This window comes from Teleopsis dalmanni, chromosome 2 (genome assembly GCF_002237135.1).
Source record: "Teleopsis dalmanni isolate 2A chromosome 2, ASM223713v2, whole genome shotgun sequence".
Classification (NCBI taxonomy): domain Eukaryota; kingdom Metazoa; phylum Arthropoda; class Insecta; order Diptera; family Diopsidae; genus Teleopsis; species Teleopsis dalmanni.
Window position 1 is genome coordinate 101,901,001 of NC_051847.1, and position 13,939 is coordinate 101,914,939.

At 29.6% G+C, this 13,939-nt stretch overlaps 1 protein-coding gene across 5 annotated transcripts; it reads right to left on the bottom strand.

Moving 5' to 3' along the window:
- Nucleotides 1-1,968: 1,968 nt before the first annotated feature.
- Nucleotides 1,969-13,252, bottom strand: LOC119682034 (calsyntenin-1). Of its 5 annotated transcripts, XM_038095369.1 has the most exons (12): nucleotides 13,098-13,251; nucleotides 12,973-13,006; nucleotides 10,821-10,991; nucleotides 10,605-10,747; nucleotides 10,052-10,552; nucleotides 9,873-9,980; nucleotides 6,152-7,313; nucleotides 5,576-6,088; nucleotides 5,416-5,499; nucleotides 5,214-5,347; nucleotides 5,039-5,162; nucleotides 1,973-2,243 (listed from the first exon to the last, which is right to left on the bottom strand). In XM_038095369.1, the coding sequence occupies exons 3-12, from the start codon at nucleotides 10,966-10,968 to the stop codon at nucleotides 2,167-2,169; spliced, it is 2,994 nt and encodes a 997-aa protein (XP_037951297.1). In that variant the 5' UTR covers nucleotides 10,969-10,991; nucleotides 12,973-13,006; nucleotides 13,098-13,251; the 3' UTR covers nucleotides 1,973-2,166. The 5 variants fall into 5 exon arrangements, with proteins under 5 accessions (XP_037951299.1, XP_037951297.1, XP_037951298.1 ...); XM_038095371.1 differs by lacking the exon at nucleotides 12,973-13,006 and having other exon boundaries at nucleotides 1,969-2,243; nucleotides 5,214-5,344; XM_038095370.1 differs by lacking the exon at nucleotides 12,973-13,006 and having other exon boundaries at nucleotides 13,203-13,229.
- Nucleotides 13,253-13,939: the final 687 nt, after the last annotated feature.

Genomic DNA, 13,939 nt, shown 5'->3' on the forward strand with positions numbered 1-13,939 from the left:
TTTTCGGTTAATTTTTTACCTTTTGCAGTGTCTGCTTATTATTACCATTTTAATATTACAAGTTTTACAAAATCCAAACTACATGATTTGCACTAAAAAGTTTTTGAAAAAGCATACAAAACATAAAGTGATATTGTATTCGAACAAATTTTGTCTGTCAAATCATTTTATGATATAATCCTTGTAAAAATGTTTTAATCTATAAAATAAAAATATTTAAGTTTAAGGAGTTAAGGAGTTAAATTTCAATGTGGACATGTGTTTCCTATAATAGATTAAATTAAAACAAACGAATAATGAAAATTAGATTACTTTCAAATATACATTATTATTCAAAAACAGCAATACAAACTCTATTCATTTTTATTTGATGGTTATATTAAATTAATAATGCATATTGCTTATAATACTCGTACATTTTGATCCATATGTGCACATATTAATTAAATTCAATTAAAGATTATTATAATTTAATACAAGACTAAAGTTTATATATTATTATTTATTCATCATCGACTTAAGGACGGTTCTTCTTTACATATTTTTAGGAAATTTATAAAAATAAAAATGAAGTACAATACTTATATTTTATAATTAAACCACCAAAAAGATTGCATTTTATTTATTATTAACATATGCCACAATTTATATATTAAAAATATATTATGATAAAAGATAATTATTTTGTAAAGCATGCAATTATTATTGATACATGTATAAAAGCTTCTCTTACAGTAAATAACATAAAACAATAAAATATTTAAGTATTTCTAAGTGATTATTTAATCATTGCAAAGCACTTCGCTTTAAGGACGATTAATTTGATGGCATAAATAAAAAATTTTAAACAAAACGATTCATAAATAAAAAGTCGCCAATAAAATAAATTTGATCAATTTCGCTTTTAGTATATGCGAAATATTTATAATCTTCGTGCAAATATGTTCGGAAAATGTAAGTGAAGACGTTAATTCAAATCAAATCAAAATAAAATTGATTTGACATATTTTTGCTTTAGCTTTTCTATTCGAGTTATATCATATATCATAAAGTTTTAAAAAGCATTAAAATTAAATATTTTACCAGTAGATTTACTGTCTAAGCCAATCTGACTCATTTATAATCTACTCAGTGCTCAATGCTGTATATATAAAAAACTTAATTCATGCTGGTTTTTAGTTAATATTAATTTCCTTTTCCGTTTCTATCTTTTTCATTACTTATTAACGGTTTTGATATTTCTATTTTATGGCTTTGAGTAAATAATGCAATAGTTGCGACAAGGATGAAACAGAGAAGGAAACCATTTCATATTCGAGCAGTGACGAGGAAGATTCTTGTTCTATATATGACAGATTTATACATTATTAAACCAGCTAATGTAAGTTTATAGAAAACCTTGAAAGTAGATAATAGTGCGGACACAACATTGGAACACAAGCAACTATGGATTATATAAAATTTTGCTCAAAGCGTGAAGCTCATTAAGCTCATGCTCAAACTTATGATCTCATCTGTTGTGTCCAATGCAAGTTATTTTCATATTATTTTGTAGCACAATCAGTTAATTTTAATATTACTGACTGAAAAAACAAAAAGCCAATCAAATTCGAAGCTCTAAAATATGCGATCTTCCTGTGCTTTTTAAATAGGAAATTGAATACAAATTCAGTATGAAAAAGTGGATACTATCATAAAATAACATTAATAAAAAAAAAAATTTTGAAACAATTAGCATTTCGATTACCTATATGTAATTACTTATGAAAAGTATTTTCAAAATTATATTTATTTGAAGTTTAATTCGTTTAAAACATCTTCAAATAAATAATTTCCATCAAATAACTATAATTTTAAAAATTTTATTTGAAAAGCTAGTCAAATTATTTTGTAATATTTTAGTTCTTAAACCCTTGTTAAATTTTATTTTTCAAAATAATATTAGCTCAGAATTCGCCATGGGATTTCTAATTTTTCTACTTTAAAAGAGAAATTTATTATTATTATAAATGTCATTAATATATTAGTATTTAAACCATTCCATGTCATATTGATACTTTGATACTCAATGTAATTTAATCTTATAATTTTTAAAGTAAATTTTAAGTTTTATTAATATGTATATCTTTTCATATAATATTTACTTTTTAAACTTATTTGATATAATTAATTAACATTCGAAGTAAACATACTTGTGTTGTCCCACTCTAACTGATTTACATTTGAAAAGCCTCCTTTGACAACTATAAAAAAAATGACAATACGTTATTACATGCTTTTTTACAATTTTAAAATTGTGTTATTAAAGAAATTTTATTTTATTTTCCATTACGATATTACGATATCAATTCCATCCATAGAGGCCCTAACCAAGGCTGACAAGAAAACCTACAGGAATTTTAAAAAAGCAAACTGGACCCTTTTTAAGGATGTCTCCGAACACTTCGGCAATATTTTTCTGTTCTCTGATTTAAACAAGGCAGAGAAACAATTTCGCAGCATTATCTTACCTATTTCTGCAGGTAGGATAAAGGTTATTAGACCAAGTTTACCTAGTGACGCTGTACCCTTGTCGAAGAACGCGGTAACCTTCGTGGACTTGACCCAGCCAATCCACACATAAAAACATTGAACAAAAATATCAATGGTGGATGGACACCGCCTTAGTAAATAGAAGAAACAATTAAATAATTGCAATTTTCAAAATGGAAAAATGTGGAGCACCATTAAATCATTATCTATTCTATCAAGGCGATAACATTTAATGCAATCACATTATCCGATCCCATTGCTTTTGCTTCCTCTGATATTCGCAAACTGAAACGCGCTTTCCAACGACACAACCCCGTTCTCCCCTGATAATGTGCTTAATGTGATCAGACAAGCCAAGACCTCGAAGAATTTTGGGTCTGATGGCACCTGAGAGCTCATGCTCAAAAACCTCGGGACCATTGGTGTCTCAGCTCTGATACATATCTTGAACTCCTCCATCAGTTCGCACATCATACCAAACATATGGAAGACTGGTAGAATAATCCTTCTGTTGAAACCGGGCAAACCGGCTGGCTTAGGTGATCATATGGGCCGATATCCATTCCATCTCCGATAACCAAAGTTCTGGAGTCCCTTGTTCTTAAACAAATATCCCCACACATTGACCTAGTCCCTCTTCAACACGGATTTCTGAAACGCCATAGCACACCCTCGTTTTTTGCGAGTTCACATTTCAAATCTCTAATGGCCTAAACCAAAGTGGGCCGTGTGAACGCACGGTGCTAGTTGGCCTTGACAAAGTCTCTCATCACACCTTGTTAAATGACTTGGCTGAAACATCTATCACTGACACAACAAAAGATGGTTTTGTAGCTATCTCGTAAGCAGATATAAAGATAAAATGTCATAACCCAGGAAATTGAAGCAAGTTGTCTCCCAAAGCAGAATTCTCTCACCAATCCTCTATATATGTCTAAACTCCAAGACCTGCCTGAAGGAGTTAGGGAGTTATAACGTATGCAGACGATTGCACAAATCTAACTATGGGCTAAGACTACTGTATATTTTGGAACAAGCTAAATGCATAGCTTCCCTTTGTGGCATCGTTTTTAGATGATAGAAATCTTCATATAAATTCTAAACCACCCTCTTTACTTTTGGACTGAAAAGGTATCTTTGACTCTTCATAAATATCGGTGAATGCAAGATCCCCACCACTAGCAAACAATAATCCTAGATGTCGTACTTGACAGTGTATAGACCTTTTCTGCACATTCCTCTGCTATGTGTGACCGGTTGAAATCTTGTAATAATAATAACCTCCTAGGTTTTACATGAAGCTAAGATAAATAAACCCTACTAAGCACATACAAATCAATAGGTCGTTCGTTCCCGCCTATACTGCTCCAGGATGGACCCCACACTCTGCGGGCTGCAATGGATATACTTCCAATCATGCCAAAATACGTTATTACGAATTGCAACTAGCTGCTGTCGCATGACGCATGTTGACCATCTCCATGCGGAATCGAATATACTTTTTGTAAAAATTCATAATCAACTGCTGCCCAAGCAATATTTCCTTGCATGCCACATACATCGACATTCTAATTGCGCCATACCTCACCCCCCTCGCCCCCTCCTACATGCATTCGTCGATCCCGACCATAGATATATCAACACCTTTTGCAATGGAGCCAACATCAGTGAGGTCAAATATAAACGTGGACTTATAGCCCACGACACAAATACAGTATCCTCTTCGAGACCAACGTTGACATACAACAAGATTCTCAACAGACTTCCGCCTAACATCTCTCAGGAATAACGACCTCTCCCCCGTGCAGCAAGAATTATCATAGTTCAATTAAAAACAAGATATAGATGAGTGACTGTTTACAGTTACTTGTCACGGAAAAACACGTCTATTCCTAATGTGTCCCCAAACTGCAGTTCTACCCACCATGACATTGCCCATCTGTTCTCCTCTCCCACAACGCCCACAAATTTTGGACCAACCCCATTGGAACGACCAGATTTCTCAATCTGAATCTGGGCTAAATTTCAATTTAAATCCCACCCACCCAATCCACCCATTATCCTCGTTCAAAAAATTATCCATTTAAAAAACAATTTCACATTTCACATTGCTTTAACCAACGATTCCTAATAGATGCTTTGACTGCAACACAATTGCCTTACAGTAAACAAAAATTAAGTCAAATCGATTTACAGTACCATTTTAAAAAGATAGTTAAACTCTGTAACCTGGATTAAGTACATGATATTGTACAGAAATACTTATTATATCTACAGCAACTGTAACCCAAATAAAGATTACAATTTGAAACTTAATATTTGCTGTGATACTACTACAATATTATATCGAAAGAGAAAAAATGACTATGTGAATATGTAAAATATTCTAAAATAAAATAAAATAAAATGAGGGGAGTACGATGATATAAGCATTAGATGGCCTGATTACACATGAGGTTAAATATTTTTAACAGATTAAGTAAAAAACGATAAAAAATTCACCAACCTTCTTCGTCGTCTGTTTCTGAATTTTCTGAATCTGAGCTGTCCTCAGATAATGCATCAGTCTGCATGGGATTTATGGTAATGGTCAATGCTGAATCATCCCAAACTAAACTTTCATCAGCTATCTGGAAGTTAAAAGTTATAGTTTTATTAGTAATTGTAATTAATCTTGTCACCTTCGGACACGGTTGATCTCTTCCGGCATATTTATGGTTGCTGTTATTCTTCAGTCGTGCAATTGATATTCCACAAAGTAAAACAACAAGAAATACGCAAATTAATATAATTAACACGGTAGGATGTGAACCTTCTGATTAGAAAAATTATCAACATAAAAATCTTTGTTTTATTATTTGTAATAATAATGCACTAGTTTACCTTTATAAACAATAGAATGAATTTTTGATCTTGGTTCCTGTACATCATGTGTATGCACCATTGCATGAGCAAAAGCTATATTATCTGGAAACATAAATATACGGAAAATTATAAAATAAAAATGTTTGTTTTATTTATACCTATTGATAAATTGACATACCGGATGATGTAGTAACTGGATTTGGTTTAATCAGATTTGGTTCATACAGAGTCCTGTCCACAATAACCGGCGAGTAAGTGCTCTTTACCACAGATTGTTTCGGATGCAGAACAGTGAGGGTGAGGGTGTATTCAGCGCTTTTATATTCAGATGTAATTTGAATACACGTTAGCTTAAAAACCCTATTAAGATAGTAAGCGGGCTTTTTGTTGCTATAAACAAGTGCTTTTAACACATCCATATAATTGGTAATTGTATCTTTGCCAATCATTTCCACACCGTCTTTATTAATATTTGTTTTAATGTCAAGAGTTGATGACAATGATTCATCCCCATCAACTTGAATTTCTTCGTGATCCGGATTAAGCGACGGAAACACAACAACACTACAAGAATCAAGTTTTTGTAACTCTAATTCAATTTGAGATAACTTCGCAACAGTGATATTTATGTGTCCTAAAATATGTACCCCACTCTTTATTTCAGGATACGAAACCAGATTATTGTTGTTACCTGTATTTGGAAAAATAATATGAGATAATAGAATATATGCAATGCATTTATTTTAGTTTGTACCGCTTATAATTAATCTTGATTTTTCCGTATTTACTACTCCAAGCATAGAATTCTTCGCATCAAGTATTACATCATGTTTTTTCGTAGTTTCTTTTTTAGGTGATGTATTAACCCCAATTGTTGTTATATTATTAATTTCATTTATGCTGTTTATTGGTGATATTGGACTTGGTTCATTCACCATAATATAAGTTTCAACAGTTGGAAGGCGTATTGAAGTTTGATTGAAACAGGTCACCGTTGTGTGCAATTCAATATTTCTCCTTCCAATTGTTGGATATTCCTTCGTATTAATATAATGTATACGTTGAATTAGTTTTTCCACATTCATCTTATTGTGACCTTCAATATATATTTCATTAAGTTGTGCATTGGTTTGCACTTGTGAATCAGCTTCAAGTAAACTTTCTGGAGGTGGAACTAAATGCTCAGCACAATTAGTTCCACATTTTATATCATCGGTTGAAAGAACAGAATTTAATGACAGTTTTATTTCTGAAATATCACCAATGAATCCATGTTTTAGTCTGTTCTCTGAACTTTGATAACAAGCACCCACTGCCAATGTTGTGTTAACCCCATGAGCTGCGTGTAATGGCCAATCATCAATAACCTCAGGGTTAGTATGGCGATCTTCGATTGCGGTTTCAAAATGTGTACCATCAATAAATAATTCGATTTTTGCTTTTGATGGATCAACATTTAGGATATAATGATGCCATTCATTATCACAAACTTGTGGTATTTTCCAACGCCATTCAGCAGGACTAAATATATTTAAATTACCATCGTTAAAGTTCCTGCGTAATAGTAAAATTAACCGACAATTACGAATAAATAATGCCATATGATGTCTGTTCATTTTATGGTCATCAGCACTGCATATGATATGCTCTTTAGAGTGTTTATTTTGTGTTGACAAACTATAATGCCGAAATATTGTAACAATACTAAAAGGTTGCGCCGAAAAATCATGTTGAGCAACAGAAGTAATTGGAATAATAACACCTGATGCACCGTCAAACTGAAACAAAGGTTCAAGGCCTTCATCGTAACTAAGTTCTTTAGTCCATTCTACACCTTTCGGAAGAAGGTCAACAAGTGAGACATCATTGGAGCAATTCGTTAAGTCACGATCACACCCGAAAGAAATGTGCTTAGTCTAGAATTTATAATTAAAAAATAATCTATATTACAAATCCTTAATAAATTTGCATTCATTTCATGCGTAATTGATTCAGAGATATTTAAATATAACTGAATAGGGGTTTCTTAAGTTTTACAAGATTAAATAAGGTAGTCAAAAATATGATTATTGTATTTGAATATTTATTATTATAATATTACACACTTTTATTTGTGACCAAAAATTATTATTATAATAATTTGTTATCGGGCTAATTTTTAAATATAAATAATAAATAAGTGTCTTTTTTATTTCTATTTAAATTTGACCAATTTGCCCCATAAATAATTATAATTATAATATTACTTTGAGTTTTATTGGACAATATTATATATGGTAAAATAATAATAAAAAAAAAGAAATTAAATAAAATTTTCGATGAAATGAGAAAAGGTTTATTCAATACGTATAATTATTTCATGCGCAATGCTTTGATTTTAATGCAATATTTCATATAAAACTAACGCTTACGCAAAATTAACGCTTACTAGCAATAACGCTTCCGCTTACATATATCTTTGTAAAATTTATAAAAGAGGGGAGCGAAAAACAACCACAATCTATATCGTACTGAATCCACATATTCGTAGTTTTATCTAAAATCATTCTATAGCTTCCTAATAATCACTGATATGAACTTAAAGCAACTTATTATGCTGGTTGCAAGCAGGTGATGTAACTGGAGCAAACACTTACTACTTCCACAGTTAATTTTCATACAGACGGTATGCAGCATTGCTTATCGACATTGTACAGCGGACACCAAGCATGCAACAAGTTTGCCTATTATATACTTGCTTCGACCATTCAATCAGATGACCATTTACAATTCCACCAAGAGTGATGCAAGTTCTTTCACAGCAGTATTAGTTATGTCCAGTCAATAATGTCAAGACATAATGTACCGTATGTGACATTTCAATATTTTGATGTTTCGACATTGGATGAAGTCTTATCAAGCGTTAAACTCAAGCTAGTTTTCCCAGAAGCTCAATTAAACTGGATGGAAAAGTCAATATCTCACTTTACAAATTGTGTAAAAATAGAGATTTAAGTCATTTGTGCTAAGACTGAATATAGAACTACTCTACAATTCTACTCTGAATATATGCTGAAATCTTCAAACTGTGTGTCCTATCTGAATATCAATTAGTCCTTGAATTGCTGGTAATTGGTATAACTATGAAGTCATATCACCAAATACTCAAATGGACCATCTTTAGTTTTAATTTCCTTAAGTCTCAGAAACCGGATCGTCAGCACTCTTAGGAGCAAATAAACCATCGTTTCTGTACTATATTCCAACATTATTGCATCTTAAGCTATGTTCCTAATAAATGGAGAGATATAACAATCTTCTTTATACCTAAAGCACATAAACCATCTTACAATCAATTTTACATTATAAAAAATCTTTAAAATTTGAAGAGTTCATTAGTTGCTTTTATGGATGTTTTTGCTCTTTTAGAAGCGATATAATATAAAATTTATTTGGAAGCAGAATATCATAGTACGGTGTTTTACTGACAAATTTTCGAACTGTAAAGTATTTCACAGATTAGAGCGTATGACTGAACTTTTTATTAGTTCTAACACTCGATCCATTGTAATATACCTAATATTGCTTGATGTTATATTTACGCAAACAGAGATAAAAATCCTTCTTTTTTTAAACTTAAAACTACTTTAAATATTCATTTATCCCATTTTGACTAAACATTTGAGCACCAATGTGTGCACGGTTCATTCTGCACAAGTTTACTGATGACCAAAATATGTTCTCATCAATTAACACTTGTTAAAAATCACATTTAAACTGTTTTCGGAGAAATACATTGGCTGATAAAAATAAAGACTATATTTCAGACCTAATAACTCAAAACATTAAATTTTTACAATATATCAATGAAAAATCTACTGACATATGCAATTGTCGATAAATAATCCCTATACAGATAAGTATTTTTAAATGAAATCGTAATAACGAAATTAAATTGTAAGTATTTTATAACATTTTATAGATATTGGGGAGAATAGCGCAAAATTTTGCGCACAAAAGAAAACTAAAATTAAAAATTAAATCTTTTTGATATTTTTCATTTATACACAAAAATAGTAACTAACAAAAGTTACTCTAAATTGTCATATTTAATACTTAATAAATTGTTGAAATATTCACATTTCAATTAATTACTTAATAATTAAGAAATTATGATGAAGGTCTCTTACTGTTGTGGAAAAACCATTCTGCTTAATAATTTTTATTTGATCGATATTATTTTAAGAATGCATATAATATAGCTTGCTGACGGAAATATCAAAAAAATATATCATAAAAAATAAAATATTAATAAATCAAAATAATGGAACAAAAATTATCTTTCTCGACAAAATAGAAAGCATACATTTTTAAAATAGTGGGACATGTTTAGTTTTTAATATATTCATTGCACTTTGTATAGTGCATAGCACTGGCTTTTTAAATGAATTAATATAAAATATTTTTTAAACAAAATGTTAATTTGTTATACTTACTTTCAAAGCAATTGACATATGTATATCAATATCGATATCATTGCAGTTAAGATCGCAAAGATCCAAATGCGCGTTTGGAAATAATGGCAGAATTTCTGTTGTCGATGTCTGTAACAATAAAAACAAACTCATATATTACTATCGTTTGAAACAAATGGTTTATATATAAGATCACTTACAGTGTAGTCTATTCTCTCTGGAATGCCTAAAAACTTTGCTTCACAAACACGTTTAACTTTTATGCTCACCATAATTGGAGATGACTCTTTCATTGCGCAATCATATGCAACTACAGATAATATGTGGTTATGTGATACTTTATGGGACAACGGCTCAATATTTCTTATTGAACCTTCGTTATCAATTATAAATGGTTGATCATTGTTTAAAATCTCATATTTGCATACATCACCAAAAATTGGGGTACAATCTTTATCTATAGCTTCAACCCGAATAATTTCTTTATAAAGTTTACCCTCCTCTACCTCAATTACATAAGATGGCTGAATAAATGTGGGAGAGTATTCATTTATGTCAACAACAGTAATATGAACATTCGAAGAGGCTGAATGTGTGCCATCGCAAAATAAAGCAATTATTTCAAAATGATAACTTTTCCGTCTTTCGCAATTTAGTGTGCGCCGTGCTTTAATTATGCCCAAATTGTTTACCATGGCAATCTAAAAAAAGGTTTATTAATGTTTTTATAATAGTTAATAAGATTTAAGTTACCTGAAAGGGAATTTCATGATATGGCTTCTTTACTATCCGAAAATTACAAATTTTCTCCTCATCTACTTTAATAAGTGGAGTTATTTCTACTAAAGTTTCATTTTCACGAATTAACCCATGATATGATTTTTCTAATACATTTTCTACAAATGTATTCAAACAAATAATAATATTAATGAAAATATAAAACTTATTAATACTATTAGTTTTTCTCACCTTTTGGTAACAAATAGTCATCATCATTTTCAGTTAACGTTGGTTGCAAATACCTAAAATTTGCAGAGGAGCCCGTTGCATTGCAAATATTAAGTACTAACCACAGAAGCAAAAGAATATTCATTTTATCCAATAAATAGTTTATCATGTTGATTGATGTCTTTTATGGCACTAAAAGAAATTTCAAATACAAATAATTCTAAATAAGATTTGCTATTTTATTTAAAAACAGAATGTAATATGAAATGACTCTAATGAAACATACTTATATCACTTTTTTACTCTGTTTTTCTTTTCTATTCAATGATCTCTCATCTTTGAAATATAAATAAGTTAGTTAGTCTGAGGAGTTAGAAACTTCATATTTGAGGTTTTTAGCACTGCTTATATAAAGGCATAAAACAAACCACTTGAATCTAGCGGTTAATTTATTAGTTTATTCATTAATACTGACAACAAGTTTTCTTTATAACAAATTTTGCTCTTCAATAGCCGTTTTTTCCAGGATTTTTGCGTGTTCATGTCAGCACGTTTAATTGTTTTTAGTTATTACGAAATAATTCTGTTTTCGCCTCTAATACCTCCTATAGCTATAACCCGACAAATTTGCTTTTAAGGATGCCTTTTTTGCGAAATTGTTCTCTGGCGCTTGTTTTGCTAAGTTTTCATCTGTTAGTAGCATTTTGACTTTAGCTTATTTTATAACATACATAAATAAATATTAACTAACTCTTAAGATAAGATACATAATTTATAATTGAATATAAATTGTATTTAGTAGTGCAGTCTAATATTTTAAACTAATATTTTATTCTCTAATTCTATTAAAATGGGTTATTCGCCTTGAAGGAAAGAAGTTTAAACGACATATATTTCGGATCTACAGAATAGAAAACGATGCTTCTTGTTTAGCACTATGAATGATTCAAAAAAAAAATATTTTTTTTTTAATTGTTATTATAATTAATTACAAAATATAAAATCTTATAACTAAGATAGAAAAAACCAGCGCTAGCTGCCAGGGCCTTCGGGTCGTCAAAAAATTTAATTAATAGAATCTGAAGAGATTTTGTATAAAAAAAAGGATTGACGGTTTATTAAAAATTCCAATAAGCCCTTTTTTACTGAAGAGCGAAATCTTTCATTTTACTTGAAACAGTTTGAACTTAATCGGCATTTTTTTTATTATTATGATAAATTTACTAAAACTTGATTTATTATGATAATATTTTAAAGTATAAATCAAATAAACATCCGAGATTTTATTTATGTCTTCAACTGTTTTCATTAAATCTTGTACATATAATAATTTATGTAAACCTGTTATAAATATCATGGTAAAAGTTATGCAAATATGCTTTGTATTAAAAAAAATTATTAAGAACGTAAACATTCATTGCAAATATGAAATTATTGTATGGAACAAATATTTTTTAATTTATGCTTGTATTTTATATATCCATATTATGCTTAATATGTAATTTTGTTTAATTACTTTTCTTTATAATCACACAAGGAATAAAAATCCGAAAATATGTATATATACATAAAAAAATCATTTTAAGCGATCAATAATTTCACTGCTGCGTACAAGAATGTCCTTTTATTTACAAGTATCTATAAAAACTTTATATACGCACATACCATATGTATGCAAGTGTTTACATATAATGTTATATAATTACTCCAATTATCTTTTTCAACAAAAACATTGCTTTAATTAAGGGATGTATTAAACTGTATATTATATTATGTGTAGACCACATTTAATCGCTATATATATTATGATTTGCATTTAAGGTTAATAAATTTATCGTAGCAAAATATTTGGTTGCTAACATTTAGTCACCTGTTAACGCTTATGATCATTGCACATAATTAAAATAAAAGTATAATTTTGTTAAGTGCTTTAATACTAATGTCATTCAAAAAAGAATGTAGGTAAATACAACAATGTTCTTTCTAAAATATAAGTTTCTCTTTACTTAAATTTCTCATAGATCCAAATAAGACAAAATTGGAATCTATATTATAACACTCGTTGCCGTTGAGTAATATTTTATTTTGGTAATTTTAGTACGAAGCAGAATTTCAAACATTTTAAAAGGCACAATTGGTCAAAATGAAATTTTAAGTAAAATATGCATTTTACCTCAGAATACAAGTAATCCTTAACGAATTAATAGCTAAAGTAAAAAGAATTGGCTTCAATAGTTTTAAAACAGTCAGAATTATTGTTCTCTATACATATTATTAGGAAAAACCTATAGTATGTACCTGACTTTTAGTATATTTTAGTTAAACTTCTTAATAACTTTCTGTTCTTTTTCATTAAACAATAACATTTTAAATTCAATTTGCATAAAAAATTTGTCAACGCACTTCACTTCAACACAAAACCCAAACTTAGCAATGCTTCATTTCAAAAATAATACATATAATAAAATGAAGCAACGTATGGATATTGCACATACTCTTAGAGGAACAAGTAAAAACGGACTACGTTAATGCTGTTAAACACATCGCATAACGCAGCACAGATTGAAAAACTGTTCATTATGTATGTCTATAGAAACAAGCTAATAATCGATTTATTTAGTTTTTTAATCAATTTCAGATAGGAAACAATTATGGATTTCTTTCAAAGAAATCAAAGTATAAATGAATGATGTTTGTTGTCCGAAAACAGAATTTATTTCATTATAAATGTAGTACATTGAATTTCACCTTAATAAAACTGTGATTATATATCGCAATTAACTTACCTCCTAGTAAGTTAATTACCTCCTCCTAATTACGTAGCGATAATTGTAATACTCAAATTAGTGAAAAATAATTTCATTTCATTTTATAATTTCAATAATAATGATTACCGTTGTATCAATATAATTGTTATATTATTACCATCATCGGTGTGGTTAGAAATTAAGTACTTCTCTCCAAGAATATTGATAGTAACACCAAAGAAGATAAAGAAAAGAAACTGAGAGGAAATCTTGAATCATAGTGCCTCTTTGTGTAATATCACAAAACAATCTTTTAAGAATTTTTAATATCAAAAAACCAAAACAAACAATGAAATCCAAACCAAACAAAGTGGTGAGTAGGGACCAGGTGGG

Excerpts from the sequence above, each read along its gene's own strand:
- LOC119682034 (XM_038095369.1), bottom strand. The coding sequence starts at position 10,968 with ATGATAAACTATTTATTGGATAAAATGAATATTCTTTTGCTTCTGTGG. Across the intron at positions 10,748-10,820 it reads TGACTATTTGTTACCAAAAG|AAAATGTATTAGAAAAATCA; the intron begins GTGAGAAAAACT and ends ATACATTTGTAG. Across the intron at positions 5,163-5,213 it reads GAGATCAACCGTGTCCGAAG|ATAGCTGATGAAAGTTTAGT; the intron begins GTGACAAGATTA and ends TTTAACTTCCAG.